Here is a 16956-nt window from a genome sequence, read left to right on the forward strand (position 1 = left end):
ACCCTGTTTCACAAAAGAACTGGTAGCTTCTTTTCAACTAAGAACTTCATGAAAAATAAAAAAATCCTCACTGAAATACTTGAAGATACCCTGTCTCTAGCAAAAGCTCAGATACAAGTCATCCATTGTTCAAACAATTTCCACTTCTACCCCTGACCTTACCGAGAAAGCACATTACCCACAGTACTATCAACCTCTAGTCTATCTACCATTTTCTAAAGTGTTTCAGTTTATCTACATTCAAGTTTATTCCTAAAATTTTGAACTGCAAGACATTTGAATTACGAAATTAGATATTTGTAACTAGATGGAAAGAAGGGCTGAATTAAGAAAATCTCTCCAATTACAGCCACAGTGAACCATAGCAACCCTTCCCACATTACTAGCTCTATGGTCATTCATTGATAAATCTATTTTTGCCCCTCCTTTCTCCAATGTCCTTTTTCCAGTTGCACACCATCCCTCAAATCAACATGGAATGAGGCACACTCTATAATAAAGTAATGACAAGCCTTCTCCCTCTCAGTTTCATATCTATGTAGCTTTTTATTGGTTCCAATATCCTCACCATAACTGGCAACCCAGGACTTAATGGAGTACTCAAAACTACAATGAGCATTTATGAATTTAAAATTATAAATTAAACTTTCTTGTATAAAATTTCTGCATTGCATTTGTTTTCTTATAGCCCTTATATACACATTACTGCTTTAAAGCTCTTAGCATCTGCACCCTTGAATTTCTGTATTGTTATAACTAGTAGATATTACAAGATGACTACATTTTAAACTCTCTCTTCAAGGTGAAATGGAGTCTATGACTTCCTATTAGTTCTGACGAACAATAAAACAAGGTTACCACAGGGACCAGGGCACACAAGCCAAATCTGATTGAAACACTGATTTGACACCTGAACGTAAAGCAACACAGGGCTAGCTTTCCTTTTGTGTAGACTTACAGACTCTCCAGTTGCTGACCTAGAAACCCTGAATTCAGGTAGAGAGGGTACTAGTAACTGTTAGGATCTGCAGAGGAAAAGCTCTATTAGTTACCAAGCAGAATGATGTTGGGAGTTCGTGCTTTGTTCGACCCTTTGAAAGTTATCTTTGAATGTGCTTCCACTATACTTTCATGCAATGAATTCCAGATTGTAACAACTTTCCAAACAAAGATTTTCTTCACTTCTGTACTTGTGAAAATAGTCAAATCTGTACCCTGACAGTTTGAGAAAATGTTCCTCAATTACTCTATCAAAATCCTTTTCAACAATTTTCAACTCTTGCCAAATCTTTCCTCAATCTTTTCAGATTCAAGGAGAATTTGTGCAACTTCTCTAGCTTCTCCGCAAAATCAAAAATTATTCAAATCCATTATTATTCTAGTCTTAACCAATCTCAAATTGTATACTTATAATATTGTTTTACCACATCTAAGGAGAGATTAATTTTAAAATTATGGGAACATAGAACTTTATAGCAACAGTAAAGGGAATGTATTTAATTGTATATCTCAGATTTAATAGTATATCTCAGATTTAATACAATTTAACTACATATAGGAACAAGACAGAGTGGGGGGGCATTAAAATTTTATTTTGCAATTAAGCAAGAACTCATTTATTCATTCATTCACATTTTATGCAATAATGGGAAAAGCTAGCATTTGTCATTCCATAACTGCCCTTGAGATGGTGATGGTGAGCCACCTTGATGGCTTGGTAGGTCATTTCAAATAGCACAATGTATTGCTGTGGTCAGAGTCACATGGAGGTCAGACTGTGCAAGGATTGCAGATCTGCTTCTTTTTGACAATTTGCTAAGTTCTTGGAGCAAAGTTTGACCAGAATTTCCTGAAACGCAACCTATAGAGTTGGTTGTCCTGCAGCCATTTAACATGCCATGGTGAGAAGTCCATCACTCAGTTTGGTTGGTTCAGAGGGGTGCTGGCCAATCTAAGTAGCTAGCATCATTGTCTTGACATTAGCTGGAGCAGTTCATAATAAGATCGCTAAAACGAAATAAAATTAGCATTATCAATCTTTGCACAGTCTTCATTTGGAAATATTCCAACATTAGAACCAAGAAACTGCAATGCACATAACTGATCACTTTGTATTAGATTTTCAGTAAAGTCACACATTGCTCAATGGAAGGAGGGTATTTTGAGATTTAAAAATTAAAATCTACAATTTCAGTCTTTATGATTTCCCAAAAACTCTGAGCTGCTAAAGGAAAGATTATCCATGGTTTGCTGTGGATTTCTTAACAGAATGAGATAAGAATGCTTCTTGAATACCTATTCTGAATTGGAATAGCCATTCCTTCTGCTTTGTACTCAGTAAAGAGAAGGGAATTGTTCAACTAATCTGATATTGCACATATTCACCATCCACAGCAAGTTAAAATGACCTCCACTGAATGAGAAGTCAGAGTCAAAGACCTTCCTCCAAATTCGGAATACAAAACTCTTCTTGTAAATACAACTTATTAAAATTACCAGTCAGTTTATTAGCAAATGAACAAAGCTGAATTAATCCACTCCACAGTACTTTGTTCTGAACTGGCCATATCTGGATGAAAAACACTTGCCAACACATACAGTTCTGAAAAAGAGCAATACCAGATTCAAAATGTTAACTGTTTCTCTCCCCAAGATGCTCCCAGACCAGAGTTTCTTTACTATTCTTAATGCTCATTGCATCTGTATTCTTTTCTGTGACAAGTCACTGTGTAGGTAAAGTGACTTGTTCGACTTCCTTATCTAGTTCCTTGCACTCCTACATGTAGGTGCATGACAGATCTTCTAGCTCTTTCCATTCTTGAAATCATAACAGCTATCATTTTTGGACCATTTACAAGCTTTCTTTCTTACTTTGCAATTTGAGAAGATTTGTCGTTCAGGTTGAGGTTCAGGTTGTAAGTTTATCGCTGAGCTGGAAGGTTTGCTTTTGGACGTTTCATCACCATGCTAAGTAACATAATCAGTAAGCCTCTGGTGAAGCACTGATGTTATGTCCCGCTTTCTATTTATGTTTCTTGACATCACCCACCTTGAGACCATTTCCGTTTGTTTTCCTCAGAGTTTGATAAATGGGTCCAAATCAATGTTAATATTGATGGAGTAGCGACTTGAATGCCAGGTCTGTTTAGCCTTTCCTAGGATGGATGTGTTGTCCCAATTAAAGTGGTGTCTTTCATCGGTTTGAAAGGATACCAGTGATAGTAGGGCATGTCTTTTGGTGGCTAGTTGGTATTTGTGTATCATGGTGGCTAGTTTTCTACCTGTCTGTCCGATGTAGTGTTTGTTACAGTCCTTGCGTGGTTTTTTTTAAAAATGACATTCATTTTTGATGATTGTAACTTTTCTTTTCTTACTGTATCTTAATTTATTCCATCCTGGACGCTCCCATTGTTCCTCTCAACAACTCATCTCTGCTGTTAGTATATTTTCTTCATCCACTTTTCTGATGTAATAGCACTCAGATTTATACATTATAGGGATAAAATTTACAGCAAACTTTGTTTGAGCCACCACCTATGGACCAGCACACACTAAGTTGGCAAAAATTATAAACCACAAATACTGCAAAAAATTTTACTGTTTTGTTGTCTAGTTATTATAATTTAATTTACTTAGCTCAATGTAAATATATTTTTTAATTGAATGGCCACATAAATTATCAAAAGTTGATTCAAGTTCAAGAGAATTTCTCCTCAAATACCATGATCTAATGTAATGTTAGAGTCATCAGTCAACGGTGCAAATGAGAAGGCAAAGTTTCATTATTAAAATGCCTTACGCGGTTAATAAATTATAACAGTAATATGTGTATGCTTTGCATTATATTTCTATTGGTTAGTGTGTGTTTTTACAACGATTATGTAGACGTCTTATCCAGAATATTGATCAACTAGCACGCTCCTGGTCTTGTAGATACCGGTTAATAAAAGGTTTGTTGTACTTTATGGTTATCTTTGATATTATTGAAACATCTTCAGCCTTCCATATCTTGCTTTATTGCTCAAAACACAGTCATAGCAGGTCAAATGCTTCTTTTAATGACTTCTTCACAACTGGATATTATCTAAGGATATATACGTTCTCTCTTCCAAGTGCACATTATGTCAGCTAGTCCGTACAAGTCTGCTGTAATGCAAGAATCATTACAATTTTCAGCACTGAAGTAAATTAGATGACAGTTATGAACCTTAGTTTTGTCCAGATATTGAAAGCATACTCTTGTTGTAGCCAACAAACCAAGTAGGGAAGTATCTCTGTTTTACCACTGACTGCAAGCTCTTGGCCAATAAGTTAGATGAAGGGACTGAATGCAACTGCCAAGGATGCAAGCTTAGGTGGAAAAGCAAGCAGCAAGGAGGACACAAAGATGATTTAGAGGGATAATTGACAGGGTGGACGAATGGGCAAAAATACAGCAGACTGAATACAGCATAGCAAGTGGGAAGCTTGCCACTTTGGTCAGAAAGAAGACAGAGGATTGGAAACATTTGTGGTGGGAATTTGGTGCCTTTCTGCATGAATCAGCAAGGAAAATAGTCTGTTAACTTTAGTTATAAAAGGGTTAGAATATAAGAGCAAAAGAAATCTTACTACAATTATACAGGGATTTGAGAGAGCGCACTTGATACTGTGTGCAATTTTGCTTTCTGCACCCAAGAAAAGATATACTTGTCCTTGAGGGAATTAAGTGACAGTTCACAGAAACTAAACCGAAAACAGAATAAAAACAACAAAAAAAAAGAAGAGTCCAGTCTTTAACTAATTAACTAATTAAGAAATTAACTAATACTTGACCATGTCTACCAAGGAGGGGTTCTTAAATTTTACAAATACAGTTGCAGCCCTGACTATGCAGTTCTACAAGAAAGGCTTACGGTTATAAAATTACAAGGTGGAGTTAAATCAGGCAAAATAATGTAAAAGCACACATTTATTTTAGTGATTAACAGCATATTCATTTTGAATTTCCTGTCTTCACACACCCCAGCATCCCATCCAACATGTAACTGACGGTTCAAGATTCATTCATCTAAACAGACACAAGACATAAAAGTAGAATTAGGCCATTCAGTCCATTGAGCCTACTCTGCCATTCAACAAGACCATGGTTGATCCAATAATCCTCAACTTCACTTTTCTGCTTATAACTTTGGATTCTCTTACTAAGTTAAAGTCTGCCTATCTTAGCCTTGAATATGCTTAATGACCCAGCATCAAGAGCTCCCTGTCGTAAAGAAAACCACAGATTCACTACTCAGAAGAAATTTCTCATCCATCTTAAATGTGCGACCCCTTACTCTGAGGTTATGCCCTCTGGCCCTAGACTCTCCCACTAGGGCACACCCTTTCAGAAACTATTAAGTTTAGATTAGAATAGATTCCCTACAGTATGGAAACAGGCCCTTCCGCCCAACCAGTCCACACTGACCCTCCGAAGGGTAATCCATCCAGACCCATTGCCCTCTGACTGATGCACCTAATACTATGGACAATTTAGCATGACCAGTTCACCTGACCTGCACATCCTGGACTGTGGGAGGAAACTGCAGCACCCGGAGGAAACCCATGTAGACATGGGGAGAATGTGCAAACTCTACTCAGAGTCAAGTTCCCGAAGAATTTTGCATTCGACAATAAAGGTTGCCTCTCAAATCTTTTACATTCCAATGAGTACAGGCCCAATCTACTCACCTTTCCTCATGAGACAATCCTCCATATCTAGTATCAGCCTAATGAACCTTCTCAGGACTGCCTCCAAATGTCATTACATCTTTCTTTAGCTATAAGGTCCAAAACTGTCCATAATATTTCATCTGTGATCTGACTAGTTCTGAAGAATCTTCACTGGACTCAGACTAATTGTTTTCTCCTCGCAGATGATGCCAGACCTGCTGAGTTTCTCCAGCAATTTCTGCTTTCTTTTGTGCGATCTGACTAGTGCCTTGAATAGTTTTAGCAGAACTTCCCTACTTTTGTGTTCCATTTCCTTTCAAATAAAGGGCAACATTCCAATTGCTTTCTCTATTACCTGTTAAATTTGGACATTCATTTGTTTGTGATTCAAGGACGAGAGCTCCCATCAGGACTTAAAAAAAAAATTTTGTTCATTCACAGGATTAGGGCACCACTGGTCAGGCCAGCATTTATTGTCCATTCCAAGTTGCCTAGAGGACAGTTAAGAGTCAACAGTCAACCACGTTGCTGTGGGTCTAGAGTCATCTGGAGCTAGACAAGGCAAAGATGGCAGTTTCCTTCCCAAAAAGAACATTAGTGAACTGGATGAACGTTTCTAACAATCGACAACAGATTCACGGTCATCATTAAAACTCTTAATTCCAAATTTTTATTGAATTCAAATAGCACCACCTATCATGGCAGGATTCAAAACTGGGTCCCAAGAAAATTATCTGAGTCTCTGGATTAACAGTCCAGTTATAATACTACTAGGATCAAGGGACTTATTGGTTGTTACATCTATTAGTTTCTTAAGCATTTTTTCTTTAGAGATAGATATTGTATTTATTTTCTGTCCATTTGTCCCTTGAATATTTAGTAATTTTGGGATACTATTAGTGACCCTGCTGTGAAAACTAATACAAAATATTCATTCAACTCTTCTACCATTTCTCGATTCCCCATTGTTATTTCACCAGCTTTATTCTCTTCAGGCCCGACATTCATTTCGGCTTTTCTGTTCCTCTTTGTATATTTAAAGAAGGTCTTGCTGCCCCTCTTGAGATTACTTGCAAGTTTACCCTCAAAATTTACTTTCTGCCTCTATTATATTTTGGTTGTCTTTTGTTAGATTTTAAAACTTTTCTTATCCTCTGACTTTCCACTAATCTTCATTACATTGAAAGAACAATGTAATTGGATGCTATCCTTAACTTCCCTGGCTAACCAGGTTTGCCTTATTCCCTTCCTAAAATCCTTCTTTCCCACTGGAATGGTGTCTTTGCTAGGAGTAATGAAATATTTTCTTAAACGTCTGCCATTGATTCTCATTTCTGATTCTAATCTTCTATTCCAGTCCATAACAGCCAGCTCTGCCTTCACTTTTTTTATAATTACTCTTAGATAAGCTTAGCACAATTGTTTCTAACGAAAATTATTCCCTGTCAAATTGAATACTAAATCCCACCAAATGATTGGTCACTATTTTCAAGGGGGGTATTTTACTCCAAAATCATTAATTAAAATGTGTTTTATTACATGTTACCAGGTCCAAAATAATCTGAGCCACAGTTGGATGTTGTAACATATTGTTCTCAGAACTGTCCTGAATATTTGAGTTTTGCCTCATGGTTTCCTCTGCCAATCGAACTATTCCAGTCTATGTTAAAAATTACAGCCATGCACAATTTTTAAAAAAATATAAATGCCCACATTAGCTGCTGATTTATTCCCAGTCCCACCATATATTTATTGTTAGGGGGCCCATAAACTACTCCTACCAATGTCTTCTTATCTTTCTTACTTTTTACTACTACCGATTTGATTCGGGAACATGTCTTGCTATCACACTTATTCCATCCCATACCAACAATACTACCCCTCACCGAAACCTTTCTGTCTAACCTTCCAAAAAAAAAGATATGTACCTGAATATTTAGTTCCCAGAAATTGTGATATTATTCTGTTGAATATCTCGAATACATTTAACCCTTTGAACAAAGAAAAATCCTTCCCAAACTTGAACAAATGTTTGAATTTTGAATTAGAATTCTAATTTAAATCCCTATAGTGTGGAAACAGGCCCTCTAGCCAAAAACGTCCATACCAACCCTCCGAAGAGTAGCTCACCCAGACCCATTCCTCTATATTTACCCCTGACACATGCAACTAACCTACACATCCCTGAACACTACGTACAATTTAGTATGGCCAATTCACATAACCTGCACATTGCTGGATTGTGGGAGGAAACTGGAGCACCCGCAGGAAACCTACCAGACATAGGGAGAATGTGCAAACTCCATTCAGACAGTTGCCCAAGGCCAGAATCAAACCTGGGTCCCTGGTGCTGTGAGGCAGCAGTGCTAACCACTGAGCAGCCCTGTTCTGAAATCTATTTTTGCAATACCTCCTGTCTAATTCCCCCTTTTTTCATATAAATGTTGTATTGCAGTGCCAAGGATTCAAATGTTATGTATGATAATTTGACCACCCTGAAAAAGTTATTTTTTTTTATTTGTTTCTTATACAATATTGCACCATCATTGCAGGCCAGGCTCATGTATTCCCACCCAGTCCGAGAGTATTCTTTTGATACTGTAATTATTGCCTGAATAAAAAAATGGATTTCTCCCAAATTTCTGGTATTACTCAGTAAAGGCAGTATATCATTCAATTTTTAAAAAAATATTGTCAATTAGTCAGTTGCTCTGTTCTCATGCAATCCTGTTACAAGAAAATCGCATAATAGCAGTAAACTCAATTTAAACTAATGGGGCCAAAATCATGTTATAACCAATACATACTTTAAAAGTTTGCACTTTAGAAACAGTGTTCCCAATTCGTCAATTGTGTTATATTCAACTTGCGATAACGAAACAAGTGTTAGAGCAGAACGACCTGTATATCGCCTGTATCCTTTAACAACGGAATATTTCGGAAACTGATGCAAACATTTTTCTGCAAGCATCCTTTTCTTTCCCCTCGAGAATCACCCAGCAAAATAATGCTTCATTAACCAATTACAGGAGTGTTGCTGTTGGCGTATCGATGTCCCATTCCAGATGAAGGACTTATGCCCGAAACATTGACTGTCCTACTTCTTGAATGCTGCCTGACCTGCTGTGCTTTTCTTCGACTCTGCATATCTATATCATTATTTTAGCTTATACAATTTTTCCTCATGCACACAGGATACAGTAGGATGTCAGATCTTTTACAACACCATATATTTATTGACTTTTATTTTTCATATCTTTCTCCCTTGTACAATCATATTGATCATCTCTGAATTCAGTGTTGTTACTTAGGTCTAAAGCACAAAGTCTCATCTTGGAAATGCATTTTTTCAATCTGAATTGAATAATTTTCTCATTCCCTTCAGCACGTTAATCTGAAATCATAGTCACATGACTCCTCTATGTGGTAGGAGGAGGTATTCTATTTCTTATTTGGTTTCTTCATGTTAATTCAGGTTACAAGACTACTTGTAACAGTCCATATGTAGTTTAACAGTGCTGCACTGCATCTGTAATAATCAGGGAATTTTTTAAAAGGTCCTCAAGGTATCAAAATTGGAGATATAAGCTTTGAATTAACTGCATGCAAGGTCTCTGTACAATCATATTTGTTTTGGTGTTGCTTGTAGTAATTTAAATACACCAAAATATCATATTTCAGAATTGCTTTCATTAATAATGAATCATTCCAAAACATAAATGGTGACAAGTGGAATTATTCCAATTAGAGTTCTTAGGTTCTCATATATCACTCATTTGCCCTTTAATATGCTGATTTCCTTTTCAAGATTAATCACAAACAAAAGAAACAATTCTCATAAGAAACCAAACACCACATAATATCATTTATAAGATTCTTAAATGAGTATTTCCAGCATGCTGTTCTTTTAAATCTTGCAATAATTCTGAAAATAATTAATGTCATGTACCTGTGCATCCCAGTTTTTATTCAGATAATATATACATGTGACACATCGTCCATCTCCATTAGGGTTGTCAACATGGCGAACATATCCTGTTCCATTGCCTGGGTAACATGCCACCATTGCCTGTAATTAGTAAACAAAAAAGTGAAAGAAAAATTGAAAAGAACTATAGCTCAAGAATTTTTGTGTTTCATGTTTTCTTATTGTTGGAATTGATAAGATTATGTCTGGTCCACTAACTTTTCACCATGGTTACCACATCATGGGCTGGCTTGGGTGGTTCAATGGTTAGCACTGCTGCCACAGTGCCAGGGAGTCAGGTTTGACCCCATCCTCAGAAAACTATCCGTGTGGAATCTGCACTGCACATTCTCCTAGTGTCTGCATTGGCCATACTAAATTGCCCATAATGTCAAGGGATGTGCAGGCTAGGTGGATTAACCATGAAAAATGCAGGGTTACAGGGATGAGAATATGGGGGTGGATCTGAATGAGATGCTGTTCGCAGAGCTGGTATAGACCTGATGGGGCAAATGACCTATTTCCATACTGTGGGGATCCCATGATTCAATGACTTAAACTTTTCGTGAGATACTTTGTCAAATGCCTTTTTGAAGTCCAAATTTAACAGATCTTTTGGTTCCTCTCTGTTCCCCTATCCACCCTGATTAAGACTTCCTCAAAAGTAAATAAATTAGTCAGATATTATTTCCTTTTCATGAAGCCACACTGGCTCTACTTTATTAGATTATTTTCCAAATGTGCTGTTATTACTTCCTTGATAATTAATTCCAACAATAGATGTTAGGCTAATCAGCCTAGAGATACACACTTTTTGCTTCCCTCCCTTTGTGAATATGGGTGCCACATTAGCAGTTTTCCAATCCTCCAGTCCTTCTCCAGGTCCCAGTGCATCCACTACCCCTATAGCTATTTCTTTTAGGATCCTAGGATATAAGCCATTAGGGCCAGGGGACTTATCTTCCTTTAGCCCCATCAGCTTGTCTAATAATACTGCTCTAGTAATGGTGACGGTACTTAGTTTCCCCTTTCTATTCTTCAGCATTATTTCTTTCCATCATAAAGACTAACTAACAGTTAATTGCAAGGTAAAAGTCATTTGCCAGTTAGTTTCTCAGCACAATACCATGACCAATTACAGTCAACATGCCTCTTGGCTTCATATTTAAGTAGAGCTTGACAGTAAACTGTTGATTATCACTAACTGGGTGCATTATCCATGGCAATGCCTTTACCAAAGTCCACTTGTCAACAGTGAACACTCCCCTCCGTATAAGATGTCAGTTTGCTTCTTACACATTTTCACATTCTGATGAATTCAAGCACAAGCAACATTCAACATTATGTTTTATGACTAGCCTGACAGCCAAGTCATTACCTTCAACAAATTACTAACATTTTAATTAGGAGTGCTAAAAAGACTTTATTTAATTTTTGAGGACTTGCGATTTGACACACCATAGAACAATTGGTTTATTTCAAGTCTGTGGAGATATATAGATATTTTTAAAAGGCATTTCTTGGAGATCATAGTTTCAGTTATCTGCTGGTCTTGTTTGAGGATGGTCTGCTTTTATGGCTGTTCTGTTTGAAGTGTTTTGTAGATGTGATTTTACATATCTCACTGATGTAAGAGTTAGGATATTAGTTTAGTGGCAAGAAAGTTGCAATGCACTGTTTAAGGAGTTACACTATTGACTTCAGTATTTCTGGAGCCATGATTCTCTTTATAACTAGTATCAGAGCCAGAGTTGCTGGAGCGATGATGGGCATTTGTTCATACTGACAGAATTTTATAAAGAGGGAGTAAACATTAGCTTGCTTTTGATTTATAAAAATCAGTTTTTTTTAAATTGAGGAAGAAAACCCATAATTGGGAAAGTGTTTGGCCTTCCGTTTGGACAGATCCCAGTTGACAGTTTTTCCATGAAGAAAGCAGTTAGTTCACAGTTAGTTATGAAATAGATTACCTTCAGTATAAGGGCTTTAGTTTGAAAGCTCCAGACCAGAAGTATCTGGTTTGAACCCCAAAAAAGATTTGACGCTGAGAAAGTTTAAACTCTGTTGCCCTTTTTCCCCCTTGTACATGGTGGGTGTTGGGTGGGGGCGTGTATTGTATGTTGGCTTATTTAGAGTGTCAAACATTGACATCTTTATTTCATATTCTGGATTAGTGGTGCTGGAAGAGCACAGCAGTTTAGGCAGCATCCAAGTAGCTTCGAAATCGACGTTTCGGGCAAAAGCCCTTCATCAGGAATAAAGGAAGTGAGCCTGAAGCGTGGAGAGATAAGCTAGAGGGTGGGGGTGGGGAGAAAGTAGCATAGAGTACAATGGGAGAGTGGGGGAGGGGATGAAGGTGATAGGTCAAGGAGGAGAGGGTGGAGTGGATAGGTGGAAAAGAGCCACATTCGCTTTCTCAGTGCCTGCCTCCATAACCAACTCATCCCACACGGACTCCAGACCACCTTTAAACCAGCAGAGTTCGGACCCGAACAGGACAAACAGTACAGACTACAAATTCAAAAACACCAGCAACAGTTCTCCTTCAAGATCCTCCGCTCCACGCTTGCAGCAATGCGCCGGCACCTAACCTCTCTCCAGTCAGGCCTGCCTCAGCTGAGGGCCACACTCTCTCAGAATTGCAAAGGACCCAATCTGTACTACATCCTCAGGAGAATTCATACTCTCAACGAGCAGTATTTCAATTACATCTCAAACATCAAAAACTAAGTACAACAAACTTTTATCCACCCACCTCCATAACCAGCACTCCTCAAACATTCCAGAACATTCCCCTGGCCTCGGAACCTATTCCACCATTTAGCCATGCGGCTGATGCAGCTACCACCCCCACGCTGATTGATAATGTCACTTCTGCCCCCATCATGGCCACTCCCACAACCACTTCCACCCCTCACAATTCCTCATGCATCACGCCTGACATCACTTCTGCCCTTCACATTGTCGCTGATGCCACATGCTCAGTGATTCCCGCCACCCCTACTGCCGTGGTCACCACCACTTCCGCCCCCACCAGCGCCACTCACCTGCATTCTGCTGACATGCCCCCCACAGACCCCACTGTCACTATCCCCATCCCCCAGAACCCCAAGGGGAACACTACCCCTGCTCATGACTCCACCCTCATTCCCCCCACCATCGCACCCACTCCAGTTACAGGTTCCGCCCCCACTCCCAGCTCCACACCCACACCAGATCCCAGCTCCCAGCCCTACCGAGTTTTCACCATCCCCCCAGACGTCCCCCTCACTGAGGACGAACGATCAGTCCTCAGCAAAGGACTCACCTTCATCCCCCTCCATCCATGCATCAATGAATTTAATACACGCCGTGATGTCGAACAATTCTTCCGTCACCTCCGCCTCCGCCTCAGAGCTTACTTTCACAATCAGGACTCCCTCCCACCTTCCGAGGACCCTTTCGCCCACCTCCAACACACTGCATCCACCTGGACACCCCGCGCTGGCCTATTACCTGCCCTCGACCTCTTCATTTCGAACTGCCGCCAGGACATTAACCGCCTCAACCTGTCTACCTCCCTCCCCCACTACAACCTCTCACCCTCACAACGTGCAGCCCTCCAATCCCTCTGCTCCAATCCCAACCTCACCATCAAGCCAGTGGATAAAAGGGGGCGCAGTGGTAGTCTGGCACACTGACCGCTACATCGCTGAAGCCAAACGTCAACTCGAGGACACCTCTTCCTACTGCCCCCTCGACCATGACCCCACCCCCCATCACCAAACCATCATCTCCCAGACCATACAGAACCTCATCACCTCAGGAGATCTCCCACCCACAGCTTCCAACCTCATAGTCCGGGAACCCCGCACTGCCCGGTTCTACCTCCTTCCCAAGATCCACAAGCCTGACCACCCTGGCCGACCCATTGTCTCAGCATGCTCCTGCCCCACTGAACACATCTCTACCTACCTCGACACTGTCCTATCCCCCCTAGTCCAGGAACTCCCCACATACGTTCAAGACACCACCCACGCCCTCCACCTCCTCCAAGACCTCCGTTTCCCTGGCCCCCAATGCCTCATCTTCACCATGGATATCCAATCCCTCTACACCTCCATCCGCCTTGACCAGGGCCTCCAAGCCCTCCGTTTTTCCTCTCCAGACATCCCCAACAGTACCCTTCCACCGACACTCTCATTCGTTTGGCCAAACTGGTCCTCACCCTTAATTTCTCCTTTGAATCCTCCCACTTCCTCCAGACCAAAGGGGTAGCCATGGGCACACGTATGGGCCCCAGCTATGCCTGTCTCTTTGTTGGCTACGTAGAGCAGTTGATCTTCCGTAATTACACCGGCACCACTCCCCACCTCTTCCTCCACTACACTGATGACTGCATTGGCGCCACCTCGTGCTCCCGCGAGGAGGTTGAGCAATTCATCAACTTCACCAACACATTCCACCCTGACCTTAGATTTACCTGGACCATCTCTGACACCTCCCTCCCCTTCCTGGACCTCACCATCTCCATTAATGACGACCGACTTGACACTGACATTTTTTACAAACCCACCGACTCCCACAGCTACCTGGATTACACCTCTTCCCACCCTACCTCTTACAAAAATGCCATCCCATATTCCCAATTCCTCCGCCTCCGCCGTATCTGCTCCCAGGAGGACCAGTTCCACCACAGAACACACCAGATGGCCTCCTTCTTTAGAGACCGCAATTTCCCTTCCCACGTGGTTAAAGATGCCCTCCAATGCATCTCGTCGACATCCCGCACCTCCGCCCTCAGACCCAACCCCTCCAACCGTAACAAAGACAGAACGCCTCTGGTGCTCACCTTCCACCCTACCAACCTTCGCATAAACCAAATCATCCGCCGACATTTCCGCCACCTCCAAACAGACCCCACTACCAGGGATATATTTCCCTCCCCACCCCTTTCCGCCTTCTGCAAAGACTGTTCCCTTCGCGACTACCTGGTCAGGTCCACGCCCCCAAACAACCCACCTTCCAATCCTGGCACTTTCCCCTGCTATCGCAGGAACTGTAAAACCTGTGCCCACACCTCCGCCCTCACCTCTATCCAAGGCCCTAAAGGAGTCTTCCACATCCAAAGTTTTACTTGCACATCCACTAATATCATTTATTGTATCCGTTGCTCCCAATGCGGTCTCCTCTACATTGGGGAGACTGGGCGCCTCCTAGAAGAGTGCTTTAGGGAACATCTCCGGGACACCCGCACCCATCAACCACACCGCCCCGTGGCCCAACATTTCAACTCCCCCTCCCATTCTGCCGAGGACATGGAGGTCCTGGGCCTCCTTCATGCCACTCCCTCACCAGACGCCTGGAGGAAGAATGCCTCATCTTCCGGCTCGGAACACTTCAACCCCAGGGCATCAATCTGGACTTCAACAGTTTCCTCATTTCTCCTTCCCCCACCTCACCCTAGTTCTAAACTTCCAGCTCAGTAACTGTCTCCATGACTTGTCCGGACTTGTCCTACCTGCCTATCTTCTTTTCCACCTATCCACTCCACCCTCTCCTCCCTGACCTATCACCTTCATCCCCTCCCCTACTCACTCAATGTACTCTATGCTACTCTCTCCCCACCCCCACCCTCCTCTAGCTTATCTCTCCACGCTTCAGGCTCACTGCCTTTATTCCTGATGAAGGGCTTTTGCCTGAAACGTCGATTTCGAAGCTACTTGGATGCTGCCTGAACTGCTGTGCTCTTCCAGCACCACTAATCCAGAATCTGGTTTCCAGCGTCTGCAGTCATTGTTTTTACCGAGTATCTTTATTTCATAAATGAGTGTTAGCCAATTTAGCATCTTTATGAATGAAGTTTGGATTTGCAATACATTAATACTTGTGTTTAAAGAAGCCTGGTTCATGCATATTCTTTATTACAAATCTAATATAAAGGGAGCTTACAATTGGCCATAATGGAAATTGGATAAAACAATTGCATTTATATGTTAAGACCTCTAGCTCAATAGTGATAGAGGCACAGGCAGATGTTTCTGTGGCCAACGCAAGACATGAGAATGGTGCGTGCCTCCCAGGTGCCAGCATTAAGAATAACTCAGAGGGTACAGAATAATCTCAAAAGGAGAGAGAGCGAGAGAGAGCGAGAGAGAGCGAGAGAGAGCGAGAGAGAGCGAGAGAGAGCGAGAGAGAGCGAGAGAGAGCGCGAGAGAGCGCGAGAGAGAGCGCGAGAGAGCGCGAGAGAGAGCGCAGCAGGAGATCATTGTTCACAATGGTCCTAATGACATAGGAAGAGGAAAGGATGAGGTTCTGAGGAGAGAAGATAGGAAATTAAGCAGGAGGTTAAAACACAGGTCCTCAAGAGTAGTAAATTTGGATTACTCCCAGTGCTACATGCTAGTAAAAGTAGGAATAGGAGAAAGAATGCATGACTGAGGAGCTGATTCAGGGGAGAAGTATACACATTTTTAGATTACTGAAATCTCTTCTGGGGAAGAAGTGACCTGTACAAGAAAGATGGGTTGCATCTGAATTGGAAGGGGACAAAAATACTAGCTGGGAGATTTGCTTGAGCTACTCAGTCTGAGGCTGGTGCAGTTGGGAAAAAAAGGAGTAAGTCAAACAGTCAAGGCAGACAGGAACAAGGCACAGAGAATGAGGTAGGACCAAAAATTAAACCACATTAATTTCAATGCAAGGGGACTGACTAGTAGATAGATGAACTCAGCATATGGTTGGGAACATGCGACTGGGATATCATAGGGATTACAGAAATGTGGCTCAGGGATGGACAGGACTGACAACTTAATGTTTCAGGATATAGATGCCAAAGAAAGGTAGAAAAGGGAGGAAGAAAGGATAGGGAGTGGCATTTCTGATTAGGGATAACATTATAGCTGTACTTGGGGAGGATGTTCCAGGGAGTACATCCACTGAAGTTATTATGGTGAAACTGAGAAATAAGAAAGGGATGATCACCTTATTGGAATTGCACTAAAGACCCCTCAATAGTCAGTGGGAAACTGAGAAGCAAATTTGCAAAGAGATCTTAATTATCTTTAAGAATAATGCAGTTGTAATGGTAGGAATTTTAACTTTCCAAACATAGACTAGAACTGCCATAGTGTTAAGGATTTGGATGGAGTGGAATTTGTAAGCGTGTACAAGAAAATTACACTTATGTGGATGTACCTATCAGAGAAGGAGCAAAGCTTGACCTTCTCTTAAGAAATAAGGCAAGGGAAGTGACTGAGGTGTGAGCAGGGGAGATCTTTGGGGCCAATAATCATAATTCTATTAGTTTCAAAATA

General features: G+C 41.1%; 1 protein-coding gene across 2 annotated transcripts in view; it reads right to left on the bottom strand.

Annotated features, from left to right (window-relative positions):
* egln1a (egl-9 family hypoxia-inducible factor 1a) overlaps positions 1 to 16956 on the bottom strand; it is a 100555-nt gene that overhangs the window by 32013 nt on the left and 51586 nt on the right. For both annotated transcript variants that reach the window (XM_072559594.1, XM_072559602.1), the window contains exon 2: positions 9644 to 9763. In XM_072559594.1, coding sequence (XP_072415695.1) covers positions 9644 to 9763 — 120 coding nt within the window. The remainder of the gene's footprint in view (positions 1 to 9643; positions 9764 to 16956) is intronic.

This window comes from Chiloscyllium punctatum, chromosome 3 (assembly GCF_047496795.1).
Source record: "Chiloscyllium punctatum isolate Juve2018m chromosome 3, sChiPun1.3, whole genome shotgun sequence".
Taxonomy (NCBI): domain Eukaryota; kingdom Metazoa; phylum Chordata; class Chondrichthyes; order Orectolobiformes; family Hemiscylliidae; genus Chiloscyllium; species Chiloscyllium punctatum.